At 38.4% G+C, this 19,261-nt stretch overlaps 1 protein-coding gene across 1 annotated transcript in view; it reads right to left on the reverse strand.

Annotated features, from left to right (window-relative positions):
* The window catches only part of PKD1 (polycystin 1, transient receptor potential channel interacting), a 2,476,043-nt gene that overhangs the window by 1,479,944 nt on the left and 976,838 nt on the right, over nucleotides 1-19,261 (reverse strand). The window contains exon 16 of the mRNA XM_044088902.1: nucleotides 14,713-18,332. Within this exon, the coding sequence (XP_043944837.1) occupies nucleotides 14,713-18,332 (3,620 nt within the window). The remainder of the gene's footprint in view (nucleotides 1-14,712; nucleotides 18,333-19,261) is intronic.

A 19,261-nucleotide genomic window follows, 5' to 3' on the forward strand; every position in this document is an offset into this window, starting at 1 on the left:
TTATCTTTGTCTAGCTTTACTCCATCGAATATCGCCTACTCAGAGGTGATTTCTGCCTAACATACAAAGCTATGTCAAACCCAGAGCTGTTGGACATGGTCCACTTAAAGAAGTCCCAATCCCTCCGAGCTACACGCTCTAGGGACCTAAACCTTGTCACCACAATAAACACAATATGCTGGAGGGATAGATTCCTGTCCCAGAGACTTGCCATACTCTGGAACAAACTACCTATCTATATCAAACAAATATCCTCATTAGTACTCTTCAAGAGAAATCTTGATGATTGGATGGGAAATAGGAAATACACCCCGGGGATCACTTCTGTGGCTCTGCTCGACAGTGGCACAGGAAAATAATTTTCTTGGGTGGCAAAAGCCAGGGTACTTTTTTGGCTGGGCTTGTATAGGCCCTAGGGCCGATAGCTTAGTACCTACCTATGAACCTATGTTTGGGAGTCATTTTATAACTGAAATAAAATATTCGGAAGTACAGTCTATGTTGTCTAGTAGAGCATACTAAGTTGTTAAATAGTAAACCCATTCAGTTTATGTGTCAGGTATCTTATTATGCCACTGGGACGTGCTATTAGCAGACAATAAACCACACATTGCTATATAGATTATCCAGTGTTCACTGAACTAGCACCGACTATTAAAACACTGTGTTACAAGGAGCTATCAATATGATGTAAACTTTAGGTATAAATGGTGTGGTAGTGCATACTCAACTTTTTTTGAGCAGTACACACACATACACACACATGCATGTATATATAATATCGAAGGGTCATAATGTATATTTTAGCTGCTTCTCTCTCAGATCATGATTTTTCTCTGTGCCATAGCCATAGTTATTTCTATCTTGCAGTTCATATTTCCCATGCTTTGTATTATTTGTTATGCTGCTGTTGGAATTTGGACTGTGCATGCAAAGCAATGTAGATTGTGCTGGATTATACTTTATTTTTAATATCTGTGTGGTTTATTTAAATTGCTAAAGATGTGTTTTGTTGTGTTTGGTTATGCATCACATGACAGTTAAAACAATTAACTCTGAAAATGTGTTAAACTTTCAATAAAACTTCCTGTTTAGACATGCTTTTGAACCACTTGTTCTCTTATATTTTTGTGAAAAGTCATTATCAAACCATTTTCCCACCCTGTTTGAAAAAAAAAAAATGTTTTGCTCTGTTGTGGGGGGTGCCAAATGAGGGTCCAAACAGTTTAGCTACTCCTCTACCCATGAACTTACATATACAAACTCAAAGATTGCTGTACCTTGGAGAAAAGGGAATATCCTGAGAAATGGCATCTCGGACTTGGTATATACAAGTCCAATCTTTCGTCCACTCAGTCTCTCCATTTTAGGACTCACTGTAGTGGGTCCTGACATTTTAAAGGGTTACCTGCATTAACACATGACCTCTGTCTTGTACACTTAGAGAGACATTAAGTGTTGTTCACATACCAGTTATTCTCATTGACATAATTTTCATTTTTTGTAAATAACAACAAAGCAAAAGAGAATTGCTTAGACTCGTATGAAAGCTCACAACTTGATGAACAGAAATGCTGCTGAAAGTATGAGTGCAGCCTGAACAGTTACTGAGCTATTGTACATTGTTAATAAAATATTACAAAAATTAATATTTACTGTATCTACTGTGACTTATAAAATCCAGTTTAAGTAGAAGCTGTGGAATATTACTACTGCAACGGTGAGCTTTTGCTGAACACAATGGTGTTTATACTTCAATAGTAGCACTCATGGTTGAAGTGACGTGAACATTTATTAGTGCTGTGTGTTTACATCTTTGTGTGGGTTTCCTCCGGGTGGTCCGGTTTCCTCCCACATCTCCAAAGACATGCTGCAAGTGGATTGGACACGCTAAAATTGGCCTAAGGCGTGAGTGCGTGTGTGTGTGTGTGTGCCTTCCATGGAAGGTTGGGTGCCAGGCTGGCAACTCGACACCGTAAAATAAACTCCACTGCCAATCATGAGCGAACAAGGTGATCCTCTGTGGCGACCCCTAAACGGGAAAAGCTGAAACAGAGAGAGAGACAGTCAAAAGGATAAGATACAGCCATTGGAAGTTTATCTGATCCTTCTAGAATGCCAGTGGAGTTAATTGCTTGCTCTTTGTCTACAATGGAGCAACCTCAGAATGAAAATATGTAAGTGAGGTGAGGCATGGGAGCAGGCAGGTTTGCAAGAGCACTTATTCTAACGTTAATATCTTTCCATAAACTCACAATCTCCTCCGGTACCTATATGTGGAGAATATATAAATAGTCAAGGTAATGTCTTTTGTGCTGAACTTCATGAACTACTGTGTTTCAAGCACATAAATTTATATGCAACACTGAAGAGACCTAACTTTTACATAAGGGTGATCTTGAAATTATAAAATGCAAACAAAAGAAATGTGCCTTTGAAATTTAAAATATTAATGCTAACTACAATGAATATAAATAAATTGTGAGCATTTTGCCAAAAGGAATATTCAACTGTATTTCACAAATTCCAATTTATTAAAATGTATGAAGTGTATACAGGAAACTGGATGATTATCAAATAGAGTTACAAGTGGAATGTTTGAATGAGTATTTCCTCATTTTCATAAGTCTACATAGGAAAGACAAGAGCAAAGGCATTTCAAAGGGAAATTAATTTTGTGCCGTCTACTTTGACTAAAGAATTACACAAATTCTGGACTGTGTGCCTAACAGATGTGTGCATGACAGCTGTTTACATGACAACTGCCTACATAACAGCAGTGTGTGTCTGACAACTGAGTGAATGATGGCTATGTACATAAGAACTGTGTGCAAGATAACTGTATGCACAACAGTGTGCATGACAACTGTGTACATAAGTGTGTGCATGACAACTGTCTGCATGATAAAACATGTATGACAACTGTGTACATAATTGTGTACATGACAAATATGCAAATAACTGTATACACAACAAATCTGCTCATAACTGTGTGCATAACAATGGTATATATGATAACTAAGTGCATGACAATTGCATGCATAACAACTGTGTACATGATGTGTGCATATGACAACTGTATGCATGACAACTGTGTATATGACAAATCTGTACATTATAACTGTCTGCATAATAACAGTATGTATGATACTGGTGTACATGACAATTCTGTGGATGACAACAATACGCACAACTGCATGCATAATAACGGTGTACATGAATGACAATAGTATGTATAACTGTGTGCAAGACAAATCTGTGCATTAGAAATGTGTGCACTGCAATGTGGTTGTGGTAGTTGAAGTTAGAACAGTGAACAGAGTGTAAGTATATGCACTTCAGTAATGCAACAGCATGTGTTTGATTCTACTAAGGAAGACTCCACTACCTGTCTAAAGAATCATTTTACTGTGCATTCAGTGTAGCATAATGGATGACAAGAAGCACCAGTGCTGTAGAACTTAATCGGTGCACAAACTAATGGAATGCTATGCAAGTTGATAGCATAAGTTAAACAATACAAATCTTTTAAAGGGAACTGTAACCATTTGGCAAAACTAAATGAGACCAAAATCTTTAGTAATTGTAGAGTCACTTTCTCTAAAATAAACCAAACATGAAATTAAACCATTTCAGAAGAAATAAATGGACCACACTGATTGGCTGAAAACTGCCAGTATGACAGAGGACTAGCAGATATAGTGAAGGATAGAGATGTGTGCATTGACTTAAATAAGCTTTCAAAAAAAAAAGCTACCCTCAAGAACAAGCTGTAAATGAAACACTGTCACTAGAAGCAGCTGCCAGAGATGCCTGTAAGTTCTAGCAAGACAAAAGTGAATGATTAGTGAATAACCGCCACCTAAGTCCCCCAAGAATGTGGAAATATATCCCATAGATTACAAAACCACTGACTTAAGATGTAGCATTGCAGTAGGTGACACATGAAGGGTCACATCAAGAAAATGCATAGTTGGAGAAGCAGAAAGCAGGTGATAATAAAATCAAGCTGCAACAGGACAGGCACAGTAGGAAAATTTTGTACAAAACAGTGGATACATTGAAAGAAATTCTGGATCAGGCAGACAAGATCTAGACTGTGTGAACAAAAAAAAACATGATTTGATGGGAACACCCTGTATGGCCAAATGTCATTCTTACTGAATGCATTTTATAATGGGTAAACTCAGTGAATGAAATGCATTTTGAAAAGAACAAGCAGGAAACCAGTGTTTTTGCACAATCACTGACTATCAGAGAAGGAGGGATTTCCCTACTTTCTCTGGTATTATGGAAGCACAGAGTTGGTATATTTAATTTATTGGGGTTTGGAAGAAACAGTGAAGCTTTCCCTCCTGCAAAAACACTCATTTTATTATTTTCATTATTTTTGGTGAGTCCATTTCTTGATTAGTTTCAGTGGAACAGACTTTGGAGTATTTGACTTTCGCTAATGTGTAATTTACTTGATTTGATATATTTAGGATTACACAGTGTCGCTAATAATGTTCATGATATTATTTGCATCATAATTGGTGGTAATGTCACTAAAAATAGGCCTAGACAGCAGGGGTCTGTTATCAATGATTCCTGCGGAAGAGTATAAAATAATGTTTTCAAATATATAACTAAAGAGGCTGAACTACATCTACAAATGCATACAGGAGAAAATAGTCTCTGTAAGTATAATTAGGGTATCCGTGAAGTATGTAAACAAACATGTAGACTTGTGTGTTTCTGACATTGGGAGTAGACATCTGTTTAGTACGGAGCAGACCAAATAGCAGAATTCAAGTAGTACTCTATTAACAAACAGTAAGCAGTAAGTAAAAAAGAAAAGTGCAACAGCTGAGAAATTGTTGGATGTGTTATCAGATTCAAGACAAGAATCTGAGAAGTAAATGGACACAATGAAAAAACTGTACAGTATGACAGAGATGGAAAATAATGATGTTCTGTAGTCCTATCTCGCCTTCATTCTTACACATGCGTTTGGAGCCGATCCTCATCTCCAACTCAGCCTTTTTACAAGCTCAAAGTCTTCTAGTTGGCTCGTGGCTAGGTATGTATCCCTTGGTGCACCAGTACAATCCCCAGACTTCATTTGCCACGTCGAAGAGTTTGGATGTGCTTCTTTACCGTGGCTAAGTCTAACACATATTTGCTGATTTTTTTGGCTAAGTTCTACTGTTTTTCATATTAGATAGCTTTATATAGCTGTTTCTAGTGTCGTTTTGTAGTTAGATAGTTTAATGTTTACTGGGTTTCTTCCTGTGTAAAATTTTTTGAGAACAGTTTGCCATTGGCCTTATCGTTCTCATTGGTATCCTGTGTGCCAGTTACTTTTCTCTGGGCTTGCTCTCTCTCTCTCTCTATGTATATATATATATATATATATATATATATATATATATATATATATATATATATTCTAATAGTTGATATTAGTGGTTGTAGGCGGCACTTTTGCGCGTAGTTTAGACTATGTGTCCAGTATTTCGTAAAATTTAGATACGTTTTTTTCTGAGCATGTTCTTAGCTTAAAATAAATAGCTATTGCTTGTGGAGCTCTCTGAATTTTTTATTGCAGTTAGAATGCAGTTTTGACCTTCGTTCTCTTTCCTTGACTTTGAGATTATTTTTTTCTCCGGTGTGTGTGCGAGACTGTTAGATTTAGCTTTCTGAACCTTTCCTCTTCTAGGTCCGTTTTAGTTAGAGGACCTGGGTTTTCTCCCTTCTTTCTCTAAGCAGGGCTAGGCCCGTTTAAGTTAGAGGACCTAATCCTCGTGGTTGTGTCTTTGTTAGTACTTAAGGGCTAGGCCTGTTTAAGTTAGAGGACCTAGTCCTCCCACTTTCCCTTTTTTCTCTGTGTGTCTGATTGCAGTCTTCTGTGAGATGTCTAAGGAGGTTAAGGATCATAAGCCCTCTGGCTTTAAAAAGTGTGTGAAATGTTCACAGAAGATGTCTATAACGGATGGCCACAGTAACTGCGTGTACTGTCTTGGGGCCATCCACTTACAGGAAACATGACTATTTTTTATCACTCATTTAGTGCCAGGGTATTGCAGGACAGAAAGAATAAACATATTAAAAGGTCTCCTTAAGCCCTCTTTTGAGGAAGATATGGCTAGCTCTTCCTCCTCTTCTAAGTCACATGGATTGAAAAAGGAAAAATCTAAATCCTCTAAGATTCCCTCCCCGGCACCGGCTGGTGCATCGGAGCCGCCTCTCAAAATTTCTAAAACTGACAAATCTGCTGCCTCCTCGGCTCCACCGAGTACAGAGCCGATCGAAGGTACTACTTCTACTATGGCTACAGTGTCTGGACCTTTGATCATTGGGTTCTTTCTGCATTTTTTTTTACTATTTCTCTTAGTTAGCAGCAAACAAGATCTGGGGATTGCACTGGTGCACCATGGGATACCTACCTAGCCACAAGCCAACTAGAAGACTTTGAGCTTGTAAAAAGGCCGAGTCGGAGCTGAGGATTGACTCCGAATATATGTGTAAGAATGAAGGGTGAGATGGACTACAAATATGGAATGTTATGGTAAGTACATAACTTCTTTTTACACCAAGATGTTCATGATTAGATCCCTGCTGCAGTAGCCTAAGATCTGCTATATGGAATGCCCTGCCAAAGACTGGACTAGCTGGCCAGCTCTTTACAAGAGATATAGGATAAAAACAGTGATTAGGGTGCAAAAATTCAGAATTTTCTTGCTGTTGAATAGTGGGCACCTTCGTGAGCTTCAGGTGATCAAATGCCTGCTAGACTGAACAGATATGTTCCCCATTGGGGAGTTCCTTCCATAACAAGCCTGGTCTGCAAAGCTATGGAGAGGATCATAATGGAACTCATAAACAAGGACATAGGGGACTTGCAGACCTTGGACCCAACCCAGTTTGGCTTTGTCAAGGGCAGATCTTGCCTTTTGAACTTGGTCGACTTCTTCGAAACAGTTACCAAGGCCATTGATGAGGGAAAGGCAGTCCATACAGCCTACCTTGACCTTGCAAAAACTTTCGACACAATACCCCACTTGGGTATCATAGAGAAACTTACGAGCTTAAATGTAAACCCATATGTCACAAGATGGGTTGCAAACTGGCTAAAGGACAGAACCCACAGGGTTAGAGTTGCTGGAGCCATGTCAGACTCCAAGCCGGTTACAAGTGGTGTCCCACAGGGCTCAGTCCTTGGCCCCCTATTGTTCGGCATCTACTTCTCAGAAGTACAGGCAAACATAGGAGGACTATGGCTGACAAAGTTTGCGGATGACTGCAAACTGGGTGCCATAGTGGATAGTACATTGGACACAGACATCCTTCAGAGGGGTCTCACAGAAACTGATAGCTGGTGCCAGAGCCATGGCCTGAAGTTAAACGCAAAAAAGTGTATAGTCATACCCTTCGGGAAAAACAAGGTAACCCCAAGCTACCATATAGATGGCAACCCACTAAGCACAGAAGAGGTTATCAGGGACCTGGGTACCCAGGTTGACAGTGGCCTCTCGTTTGACACTCACGTTGCTAAAGTGGTTTGAAAGACCTTCTACATTGCCCATCTGATCATGAAGGGATTCACATCCAGATCAAGTGAGGTCATTGTTCCCCTGTACTCTTCACTTATCAGACCAATGATCGAGTACAATGCCCCATTCGAGATGTATCTCACCCGACACCTGCAGCAGTTGGAGAGACCCCAAAAGTTCCTCACCAAAAGGATAAAGGGACTCCAAAACCTGTCATATACTGCCAGACTGAAGAAACTCCAACTCTATTCAGTTGCATACCGTCTGCTCAGAGGTGACCTGTGCCTGACATACAAGGCCATGACCAACCCGGAATTAATGGACATGCTCCACCTCAAAAAATCCAAATCCACCAGAACCACTAGAGCAAGTGACTTAAACCTTAGCACGGATATAAATAGGACGTGCTGGAGGGATAGATTTATCACCCAGAGACTCCCCATGCTGTGGAATAAAATCCCGGTCCATGTGAGGCAGAGCACCTCGCTGGCTCTGTTCAAGAGAAATCTTGACCGGTGGATGGGAGATCTTAGGTTTACCCCGGGAATCATCTCTGTGTCACTGCTGGACAGAGGCACAACAAACTAATGGGCACAGTATTTCTAACATAAGGGGTGGCGTAAGCCACATAACTTTGGGCTAGGCTTATAAATGCCTTAGGGCAGATAGCCTAGTATAAACCTATGAACCTATGAACATATTTCTTTTCACAGAAAAAGTATTTAAATTTGTTTAATAACTCTCTAAAAAGACATTTCTGCCCTTTAAAATGCATTTGAGAGAACCATTTACCTCAGAGCTTACTTTTACTAACAGGTTTCTCTGAAGTATTTCTTGTGTAAAATGATGTTATTATGATAAGCTTTTACCTCAGATTTTGATTTTTGGACTTAAACTCGATTACTTTTGAATGTTCAGTGACAATTTTTAGCGCAAAACTTATTTTCCTGTCAGCTGTATCATCGACTTGTCTGGGTTCTGCTAATCACTTATTAGACACATTTTATTGTCTATAAGCTGGTCCTGAGTCCCTGTGGGAATTCTATAACTTGTTATTTTTTGTGAAGAAAAGTGTTCTGCTTATACATAAACTTGCTGTGAGAGGCCAGGGTAAGTATACTGTGTGACTGTCTCCAAAACATTTTAACTCAAAAACTGCTCCTTTTAGTCAGGGGGTATCACCAAATCCTTTTGGCTCTGCTGTTCATCTGTGAGACTACTTTTGCAGCCAGGACATGGACCCAAGTCCCACTAAGGCTACTGATCCCACCCCAAGTTCCAAGAAGAGAGAAGTTATCCAGGAAGCATTGGTCTTTAAAACCACTTCTTCCTTACCTCAGCTACTAATGGGTGACTGTTTTGGCCATCAGTTGTTCTTTGGATTGCTCACCTTTTTCTCCTGGTCCATCTGTGTTGCTCCTCAAGATGCCACTATGGACTGGGAGTCAGGCACATCCTCTGCAGCTATTCTTTTGCCCTGTTTTGATAAGGGAGGACCATCCTTGTTGGCTTCATTGAAAGTATTAGCCTCACTGAGGAGCCTCTTCCCTGTGGAAGGGACTGTCTGTTTAGCCACTCCTTATTGGGGGGATGGTATCCTAGAAAATGGAAACTTAAATCCAGACATTTTTAGTCTCCTAAAGCAGACAACTGGCCAGGCTTGGCAAATGGATTGTTGATGGTCTTTCAGACTTATAGTGATGATTTTCCTTTTCATAAAAAGAGAAGAATTTCAGCCCTCTCAGATACCGATTCCCAGTCTGATGGTAGGAAGTGGATTGAGACTGTGTTTTTCGGGTTCCCTCTTTACAGTGTATAGATTCTGTCTCTGAAGAGAGCTTTTACACACATTTCCTCCTGTTTAATTGTCTTTTACTGTTACTGTTGCCAGGAATGAGGGATTTTTTTTTCAAAGGAACAAAACGATATGTTGGAGTCTCAACAAAGCTAAACTGTGATTTTTTGCTAATGGATTTTCCTCAATCTGCAGCTGTTCCTCTCGTGCTGCCAGCCTTAGAGGATGCCTTTGTAGGAGCCTGCAGTTTTACTGACTGCCTACTGTTCCAAAACAATCTGATAAATTCTAAAAATATCACAGTCCCACAAGTTTTCATTTTTTAATTCTACAACAGATTGTGCAGTAATTTCCTTGTCACAATCAGCTTCAACCAAACTCCTTTCAGCAGCATGTCTTAACCCTCCTGACAAACCTGGAAAGGTTTTGCACACATCTGATAAAAAAAGTTTATTTTTCCACAGTGACCATGATATCCAAGGTTACCACCTTTCCCACTTTGCGAGGGACAGTCCCTCTTTGGGCAGTTGTGTCCTGCAAAAAAATTATAAAAATGGGAAATGTCCTGAGATTTTAGGGCAAAATGATTTCCTATATTTTATGTAATATTTGCATAAAATAGATATTCTGTATCTGAAACACCTAAATGTTATAAGAGACAGAATAAGCAACTAATATTCTACAAGAATAAGGTTTTATTTAGGCAAAAAAGTGAAGTTCTGGCCTTTGTACTAGCCGTGGGTTTATTTTGGCCACAAAATCTAACGTTTGTACCAAAAATGTCCCACTTTAGGCATTTGAAAAGGTGGCAATCCTATGAGCATCAGAACTGTAAATTGTCAGGCACAAGTTTTTGCTGACTTCTTATTATAACTCAAGGAATTTAATTACTGATTTTCCTCCAGCATTTACTAAACTTTTTTTTTTTTTATTGTGTGTGTTTTTCTATGGTATTAGTTATGTCACAGGTAATCAAACATTCTTTGTAATGTGCTTTTGACACTGCTCATGTTGTTTCCAGAGCTACGGCTGCTGACTCTGTTTTGAAAAGATGTGCTTGGTTACGGTCTCAAAATATACCATAGGATCTTAAAAGTAAAAATTTTAAATGGTCCCTGGATACAGAAGTATGATTTGGTCCTTCAGGTTCTGATGAAGTTCTGAATTAAACGGAACAAAAGTGCTTAACATATTTTTTGCTGTGGTCCAGTGTTGTTATTTTTATTTTATTTCAGTGTGTTTAAGTGTGCCACATATATATTTTTATACCCCAAGCAATCTCCAAATAAATTTTCCTCGGGTAGATTGCAAGTGTTGAAAGTCTGATGGGGAAGAAAGAGGTAATTGAGAACACATTTTTGTCGAGTGTAGTGAGTTGGCAGACTTTAAAAATTCACTGCAGACTACTCTAACAGAAATACTGGGTGAGCAAACTGGTGTAACTAAAGAAACTAGTTTTTAAGCTATGATAAAGAATCAGAACTGCCTAGACATAGTAAGGCCTTGCTGAGTTTAATTCTGGTGGTTGCCAAAAAAAGCAATTACTAGAAGATGGAAATCAAAGTCTAAACCAACTGTAGTAGAAGTGGATATAGTAACACAGCTTAAACAACTGGAAGTGGAACCTTTAAAAAGGGTAGGAGCAAACTACATAGAAAAAAAAGGGAATTGTGGGAACAATACATGCAGAATAATATCTTGAAGGAGGAACTAGGTTTAAGGGAAGGCAGGAACTGAATGACAATGGCTAGATAGATTATAAGTGACGTATACAGTTTGCAACTGAACTATATCAGTATGGTTTGCTTTCATTTATATAAATGTATGATTGCCTGTGTCATAAATGATAATTTAATAAAGTGCATGAGGTCATACTAGAGAGGGAGTGACTGTATTACAGTGTGTAGAAGGGAAAACGAGAATATGACTTGTATCCACAAATGCACTAACAGGAACTCTACAGATACAGATATGAATAGGAATGGAAAGAGGTCAGAAGTCATAAGTTGCAAACGGAGTTTTACTGACTCACCTGTCCTGGGGGGAGAAGCCTTAAGGGCTTTACATTACTGCATGTTGGGCATGTGGCTGAGTAATTGAGTAGTACATAACAAAAATCCCTGCTGTTGCAAGTATGATCCTTTAATGGGATGTCTCAATCACTTTACAGACAATGGGCAAAAAGTATCGGATTAAGTACAGAGGATCGCAGTGTCTGAGATCAAGGGGAGGCACCAGCATCTACAGGTGACCTGCTGAACAGGATGAGTTTTACATTAAAGTGGTAAAGGTTTCACATGGTCCTGTGAAAGCGCTATTTCACTGAATGGGTGGCAAACAAAAGGAAAGTAAAATGATTATTCTTTCAGGTTTTGGTTACCTCACCTCCTATCCATCTTCTGTCTAATGTGATATTGCAATTGTTAAACTTTGAATAAACCAATAATTTTAACCTTTTTCTAATGTTTACTATTCATTTTTCTGTTCTTCCCAGACTTCTGCTGAAAATGGGTTTTCTGGTCATTGTACTCTCCTGGTAAACAAATGCAAGCAACAAATAAACCATTTCTAAACTGAGTACTACTAAACAAAACAAAACAAAACGCACACACATATATATATATATATATATATATATATATATATATATATATATATATATATATATATATGGTTCCCATTCAGAAGCCTGAAACATCATAAGCCTGAAAATCAAAATCCTGAAACCAAAAGCCTGAAAATTCAGAATCCTGAAAACTCAAAATCCTGAAAGCCCAAAATCCTGAAAGCCCGAAATCCTGAAACTCAAAATCCTGAAAACACAAAATAGACATACTGATGTCATTGTGGCTTTGCTATTGTTAGTCCTGTGGTGTTAGGTCATGCGTTGGGGTCAGGTAAGTGTCTTGTTGGTTTTATGTTAGGGTTAGGGACGGTTTAAGTGAGTTAGGTTAGGGCAGGTTAGGCATGTATGCAATAGTGACAAATATTGGGGTTAGTGGCGGTTTAAGTGAGTTAGGTTAGGCGCGGGTCAGGTGAGTGTGCGATAGTGACGGACCTTAGGGTTAGGGTTAGGGTCAGGGTCAGTTGGTAGATATTAGTGTCTTTATAGTGACATATTAGCATTATTTGTGTTTTCAGGATTTTGAGTTTCAGGATTTTGGGCTTTCAGGATTTTGAGTTTTCAGGATTCTGAATTTTCAGGCTTTTGGTTTCAGGATTTTGATTTTCAGGCTTATGATGTTTCAGGCTTCTGAATGGGAACTATATATATATATATATATATATATATATATATATATATATATATATATAATTTTTTGAAAGAGCACGGGACAGCTATGAAATGGGGAGGGAGGTGGCTGCACGCTGCAAAACTCTGGGCTAGAGAATCAACCAGTCTTCTCCCACCACTTATATATATATATATATATATATATATATACATATATAGTTGCTGATACTGTTTTTCTAAAACATGTAAAATGAAATTCACTGCTATCTTTTCACTTTTTTCTAAAAATGCATCCTAACATTTCCTGGCGAACATTCATAATTATTCTAGAATGCTCTTTTGTGTGTAAGTGCATTGTATGTGTTAGGCCCCACGGTTACACCCACATGGAAAGGGGAAAACATGTTAAAATATTCCATAAAAGAGAAAAACATCTTTCTAAAATATTCCATTTCTCTGAAGCTTGTTGTTCGAGTATTCTTTCCTTTTTTACCCAGTTATAAAAGTCATAAATGTGCCATTCAAAAGACTACTTTAGTTAGAAAATATTATCCTTGGCTCTGGTGCTTTCTGCTAATAAATGCATCATCTCCACCAATGGCAACTGGTAAAATGCAGTGTTTCTAAGAATGACTGAAATCTACTCTTGGTTTGAGCAGTATTCAGGTTCCAAGAAGTATACTCCCTCCCCTCTGCACTGGCCATCACAAGTATACTCCCTCCCCTCTGCATTGTCCGTCACAAGTATACCCCCCAGAGTCTGTTTATTTAAGCAACATGAGTGGTTCTGTTGACATAAGATTGATGTAAATAAAACCCTGTAGTCTAAAATACTGAACACTGGAACCATTAAAATATAATTAAAATATAATCATCTTGGGGTTCAAACCCTCCAAAAAAACTCCCACATAAGGGATGCTGTTGTAGCCCCCTTTTTTCCCCAAATATAACAAACCTAAAGGTTACTACTCTTTACAGCCAAACAAATTTAGGACTTTTTCAATAGTTTAGGGCTATTGTAAAAGCAACATGGTACTTCACACCAACTTTTATTCCTCAAAAGGGAACAGCTTAATAAGTTGGACTCTAAATGTTTGAGGACAATGAGAGATACCATATGGGTTTGTGTATATACACATAAAGAAATGTCACCTGTGTTTGCTAATTTTTAACCATGAAACAAGAAATGATATACATCTATATAGAAAGTGTCAGCAAATCCAGTACACAGTGGCAGGGTCTGTTTAAAACGTATGGGTTTATAACTGTCCAGGGAGTGCTATTACATAATGCACATAATTAACAAATACTGTATTTTTCATTTTCTGTATTTACAGCTAGCCATCAGGAAGAAATCACATGGTATAATGCTATTGCATATTCTTGTGAGACAATCGGGAATAATTATTTCTGAATTATACTGAAACTCTCCAGTAACCAGCATGATGTCACTGCTGGAAAAGACAATCACAGTACTTTATCCTGAAAAAGTACTGCAGGTTTATTAAATCACCCCCACTAAACGGCTTGATTAAATACCAAAGTATGGGATAATTAGCTTGTACTTGTATAGAGATCAACAGCAGTTCAGACATCTAAGATCCCCCCATGACTCCTCGCATTAAAATTTAGTGCAAGCCATATCTGAATGAATTTTACGTGCCATTTTTTGTAATGTATGCTTCTGAAGATATGACTAGCAAAGGCTGAAATGCAAAAAGTACATCTGCATATAGGGAAAAAGCAACGGACATGCAGAAAAAGGGACAGTACAGACTAACAGGTGGTGCCTTATGTAAGTCTTTAGGAACAAGATTTACTTAATAAATGAAAATGAGCTGTAAAGAAAGTGGTCAATATGGCAGACTATGAAATAAAGTATCTGTACAATATCTGCATTCACCTTTCACACATGCACAGCTGCACAACTCAGGCCTAAATAAGCTTGAGCAAACATTTCATATTTTCTATAAACACATGCATATCAAAGAAGAAGATGTCATTTTTTAACAAAGTCAAAATAAGCACAAAGCAAGCTACAAGACCTATCCATGTTAGCAAATGGAAAAATGAGGCAACAGAAAGAACAATTGTGGCAGCTAACAAAAATGATTGCTTTGATACAGAATTATAAGTTAATATGTTACCTCTGATGATGACTTGCATGACCAGCTGTAGAGTAGTGGTGTTTGATCATTATCTTCAAGATTAGGGTCATATGAATTTTTGCCATTCATTTTCAAATCTTTTGTATTAGACCAGACACGATATGAACCTCCGTCTATAATTGGAACCAGCCTACTTGGTGCCACAGTTACATTAGCAAAAATAGTTTTCCTGACAGGTGTACCCACAAATGATACTGTGAACACAAAACAATAGTTGTCAATTTCCAGTGCTAGACGTGGTATTACAAGTTGAGGTCTACTTAAATCGAGGTGATGAGGCAGTATTTTGTCACTATCATACAATTTTAGGCAGTTTGGTGCACGATAAATCTTCCATGTGTACTCTGTCAGGTACTTTGCACAACCTTTCAAATCAACATCTGCCTCTAAATAGTTTATCTGTGACCTTTTCATTATGATCTGAACTGGAAAAACTGTATGTACCTCTGGATCTTCACACTGTAACAAGCTAACAATTATGGTTATTTCTGCAACAAAGAAATTAATCAGGTTGGATGCATTCACCTTAACAATGTACTCCCCGGGATTCTTATATGAATGAAATGTCACTGGGATGGTTGTTTGCTTTTGTGAGCCATCACCAAAATTCCACAAAAAGTTAACATGTTTAGCACTTGGAGACAAGGAAGCATTAAAATAAACATTTTTGTTGGCATATGCATCTGTTGGCTCAAATGAAAGTGAAACCCGTTCAATGCGATCCTGGACTAATATATGGACTGTAATCGTTTGTCCTCCCAAACTGTTTTGGGCAGTAAGAAGAATAGTTAGATTGCCTGCAATATTTGGTGTAAATGCCACTCTTTTCCCTAAAATTTTCTCAGCTGGTTTATCATCTAAACAAAACCACCATGAAAAAGATACATTAGTTCCACGTGCAACTTCAGCAGTAAAGATGTGCTCTGTTCCATTCGTAATAGCTGGCTCACAGCAGTTAGCTATTCTTACATCGACAATGGGATCCATAACTAAAACCTGAACTGTTACTTTTTCTGAGCTGACTTGGTTCTGTGCCATCAGTGACACAGTGTGAGTACCAACAGTTGTGAACACATAGGAATAGTTTAATTTACTTAGAAATACAGACTGAATCCCCATTATGCTCAGTGAATAACTGACTGATGTGCCAGACAGGATACTAATCATGAAAAGCACTTCTTCATAAGGTGCAACTACTTTTTTGCTCACTTGAAGCTTAAGTCCTTGAATTCTGTCTTGTACTGTTATGTTACGCATAGCCATGGCCCAGCTGACATTGTTGGATGCATTCAGCCTAATGGGAAATACACCTGCAATTGGGAAAAAGGCAGTCACCATACGTTCAGTGAACATATAGCCAGATACTTCCCACATCCAAGAGACATTTGTCCCTTTCTGCAGCTCACCATAAAAGGTAACATTGGAATGTGTAGCAACAAAAAAGTAGTTTTGAGGTTCTGTTATGGTGATCTCTAGACCAGTTACTGGCTGTTGTACAAAAACTGAAACTGTTGAATTGCAGGAGCCCAGCATATTTTTTACAGTGAGAAAAACAGTTTTGGACCCAGGATTTTGAAACTGATGCATTACAAAGGAATTTGTTGTATGAAACATTACGCTCTCTTCAAGATACCATAGGTATGTCAAATTTGTTCCTCTGCTAACACTAGTGCTGAAATTAGCTGACACATTAACAGCGACAGGATTTGGTGTTACAAATACATTTACAATTCCAATAAGTTCAATGAAATGAATTGTTCTATTCACAGTTGCACTACCCAACATATTGGCAGCCCTTAGAACAATATCATAAGTTCCAGCTTCTGAAATGTTTAAATGTATGTTTTTCCCACTAAACACTTGAATTATGCCACCACCCTTTAGGACTGTCCAGTTGTATGACACATTGGTCCCATCACTCATTACTGCCTGCAGTGGCAGGATCTTATTTGTTGCAAAACAGCAGCCATGCAGAATATAATTTCCTATAATCTGTAATCCATTTATTAGTTCCAGAACATAAATGAAGATACTGTCCTGCATTGCGTTTATGCCATTTTCTGCAGTAACAATAACATTAAATGTCCCTACAGACCTAAAAGTATAGAAGATGTGGGAGTCACTGATTATTGGAGTACATCTATCACACAAGATCCATGAAAAACGGACATCATCTCCACTTTGCAGCTTGGCCTCAAAGTCAACAGATCCATTTAATGGCACTATAATTCTGCTTGCATTGATCGACAATCCAGAAATTCTCCTTCTGACAGTGATATTTCGTGTGGCCTCACTTTTGCTGACTTCATTCCAGGCTACAAGATGAATGGTGAATTCTCCTGTGTTATTATAGACATGTGTGACAATCTGACCTGTTTCATTAGTTCCATCATCAAAATCCCAAGCATGCCTTACTTTGGTTCCATTACCAACTGCATTGAACAGGTAAGCAAGTCCTGGTTCCATAACACTAGTGCAGTTACATTGGATGCTTGCTAGTCCAACAGATTCTTGGACTTCTGCTACAGCAGTGGCATTGTCGTCAGAAACATTGTTGAATACTGTGACAACTATAACATAGACACCAGGGCTCCTGTAAGTAAATCTCATATCTCTGCCCCCATATCTTGATGAATCGTTAGTGCCGAAGTCCCACACATACCTGTACTGATAGTCCGGAAAGATGTCCATGCTGAACCTGCTCTCCTCTCCTAATTTGGTAAACTGGTTCACAGGAATAATTGTTGCATTAACAATTACAGGCTCAACACATACACGGGTAAAATAGTGTGCTTTATTGGCACTGCTGGACAGAATCAGTGAAAGAAGAAAAACCCCACTCCTTGTAAATCTGTGCATTACCAAACGGCTTCCATTAACAGAAACATTAGGTGACCCATCTCCAAAGGTCCAGTCAAAATTATAAATACTGAAATTACCGGAAACATATGCAACAAATGTTGTATTACTAAGTTCTTGAATGCATTCAGAAGGCTCTATTTTCAGCACTTCTAACACAAATACTCGAACTACTAAAGTCTGCGACACACTGTTGACAGGATTTTCTCCTGACACATTCACTGTGTAGTTGGCATCTTTTGAATATGTATGTTTAATCTCTGACTGTAAAGTTCTAATTACAGTTCCATCTCCCATGTCAAATGTCCATGTAATGTTATCTCCAGTTTCCACAGAAACCTTTACTGTCATTGGTGTATGAATTTCAGTAGGTGCATCAGAAGACATTTGTAATCCTGTGATTTCCTCCATCACAGTGAAACTTACATTAGTATCCGCAGCACTTACTGTATTGTTAGCATTCACACTGACAAAGAAGGTGCCATTTTTTCTGTAAATATGGCTCACTTGTGACTCACTTGTGGTATAAATAGCAGAGCCATCACCAAAGTCCCAGGTACAGAAGACTCCTTGTGAAGGAGATGGTAGATAAGCTGTTAAAGTAATGTTTCGACCAACAACGAGGACATCAGTGTCAGCCTGAATAAAGACACTTGTCAGACAGCTGTAGACAACCACTTTAACTTCCGTGCTGATGTTGTCATACTTGTTTGACACTGAAACTCTCATGATGTATTCACCTGTAAAAAAATTAAACAAAACATTTATGAAGCAACCAAATACTATAACGAATTACTATGTTTTATACTTCTGACACATCTCTCTACCCATACATGGGTCACATGACTCTCTGTTTCTGTTTGCTGCCTATCAGTCTTATAACTGTAAGTGTGACAATCACCAGTATTACGGACCTGGATGGTACTGTGTTCAGCAGTACATTTCACTAAGACCTTTACAGATGTTGGAAGAGAGGATTACAAGCATTTATGTCCACTACATACAAATTAAACTGACAGTTATATCATGGGGCACATTTTATCTGTATGCAGAATGCAAAGGTCATTTATGCCTCACCCTTTTAATCTGAAATTAAATGAGACAGGTGCAACAGTCACATAAGCAGCTATATTCTTACCTGCTCTTGCAGCTTCTTGGTCAATGGTACTTCTGCAACTCAGGGTGGCAAAAGTTTAGACATGTAGAGCACCATGCCTACTTGGATATTTCTTGTCCAGCTACATACTATTTATTTGTTCCTTAATACCCTGCATTAGGCATGTTAAATAGCATACCTGGATTATCAGTTATGACTAACCTGTTTTTATTTCTGCTGTGTATAGGATCTGTGCTCCCATTCAATTTCTTGGAATCAAGTTAGGATGCTAATGAGTTCACAGGATCATACCAGAAGGTGTGAATGGGTTAGCCTGAAGTGGACAGATGAGGAGAAGGGACAAAGGCAGCAGATGAGAGGATTATGGACTCCTGGAGCAGACAAACAAAATGGATGGTCAAGCAGAACTCAATGAAAGTACAGAATGAGGCACGGAGTAGGTAAAGAAAGTGAAGAGTGAGGGGTTGGAGTGAGGGTCTGTAGAATACTAAATGCATATTAAACGCAGACTAGGTAGGTGAATTGTCTCTTTCTGCTGTCAGATAAAAGTAG

This window comes from Protopterus annectens, chromosome 12.part0 (genome assembly GCF_019279795.1).
Source record: "Protopterus annectens isolate FY-2018-M chromosome 12.part0, PAN1.0, whole genome shotgun sequence".
Taxonomy (NCBI): domain Eukaryota; kingdom Metazoa; phylum Chordata; order Ceratodontiformes; family Protopteridae; genus Protopterus; species Protopterus annectens.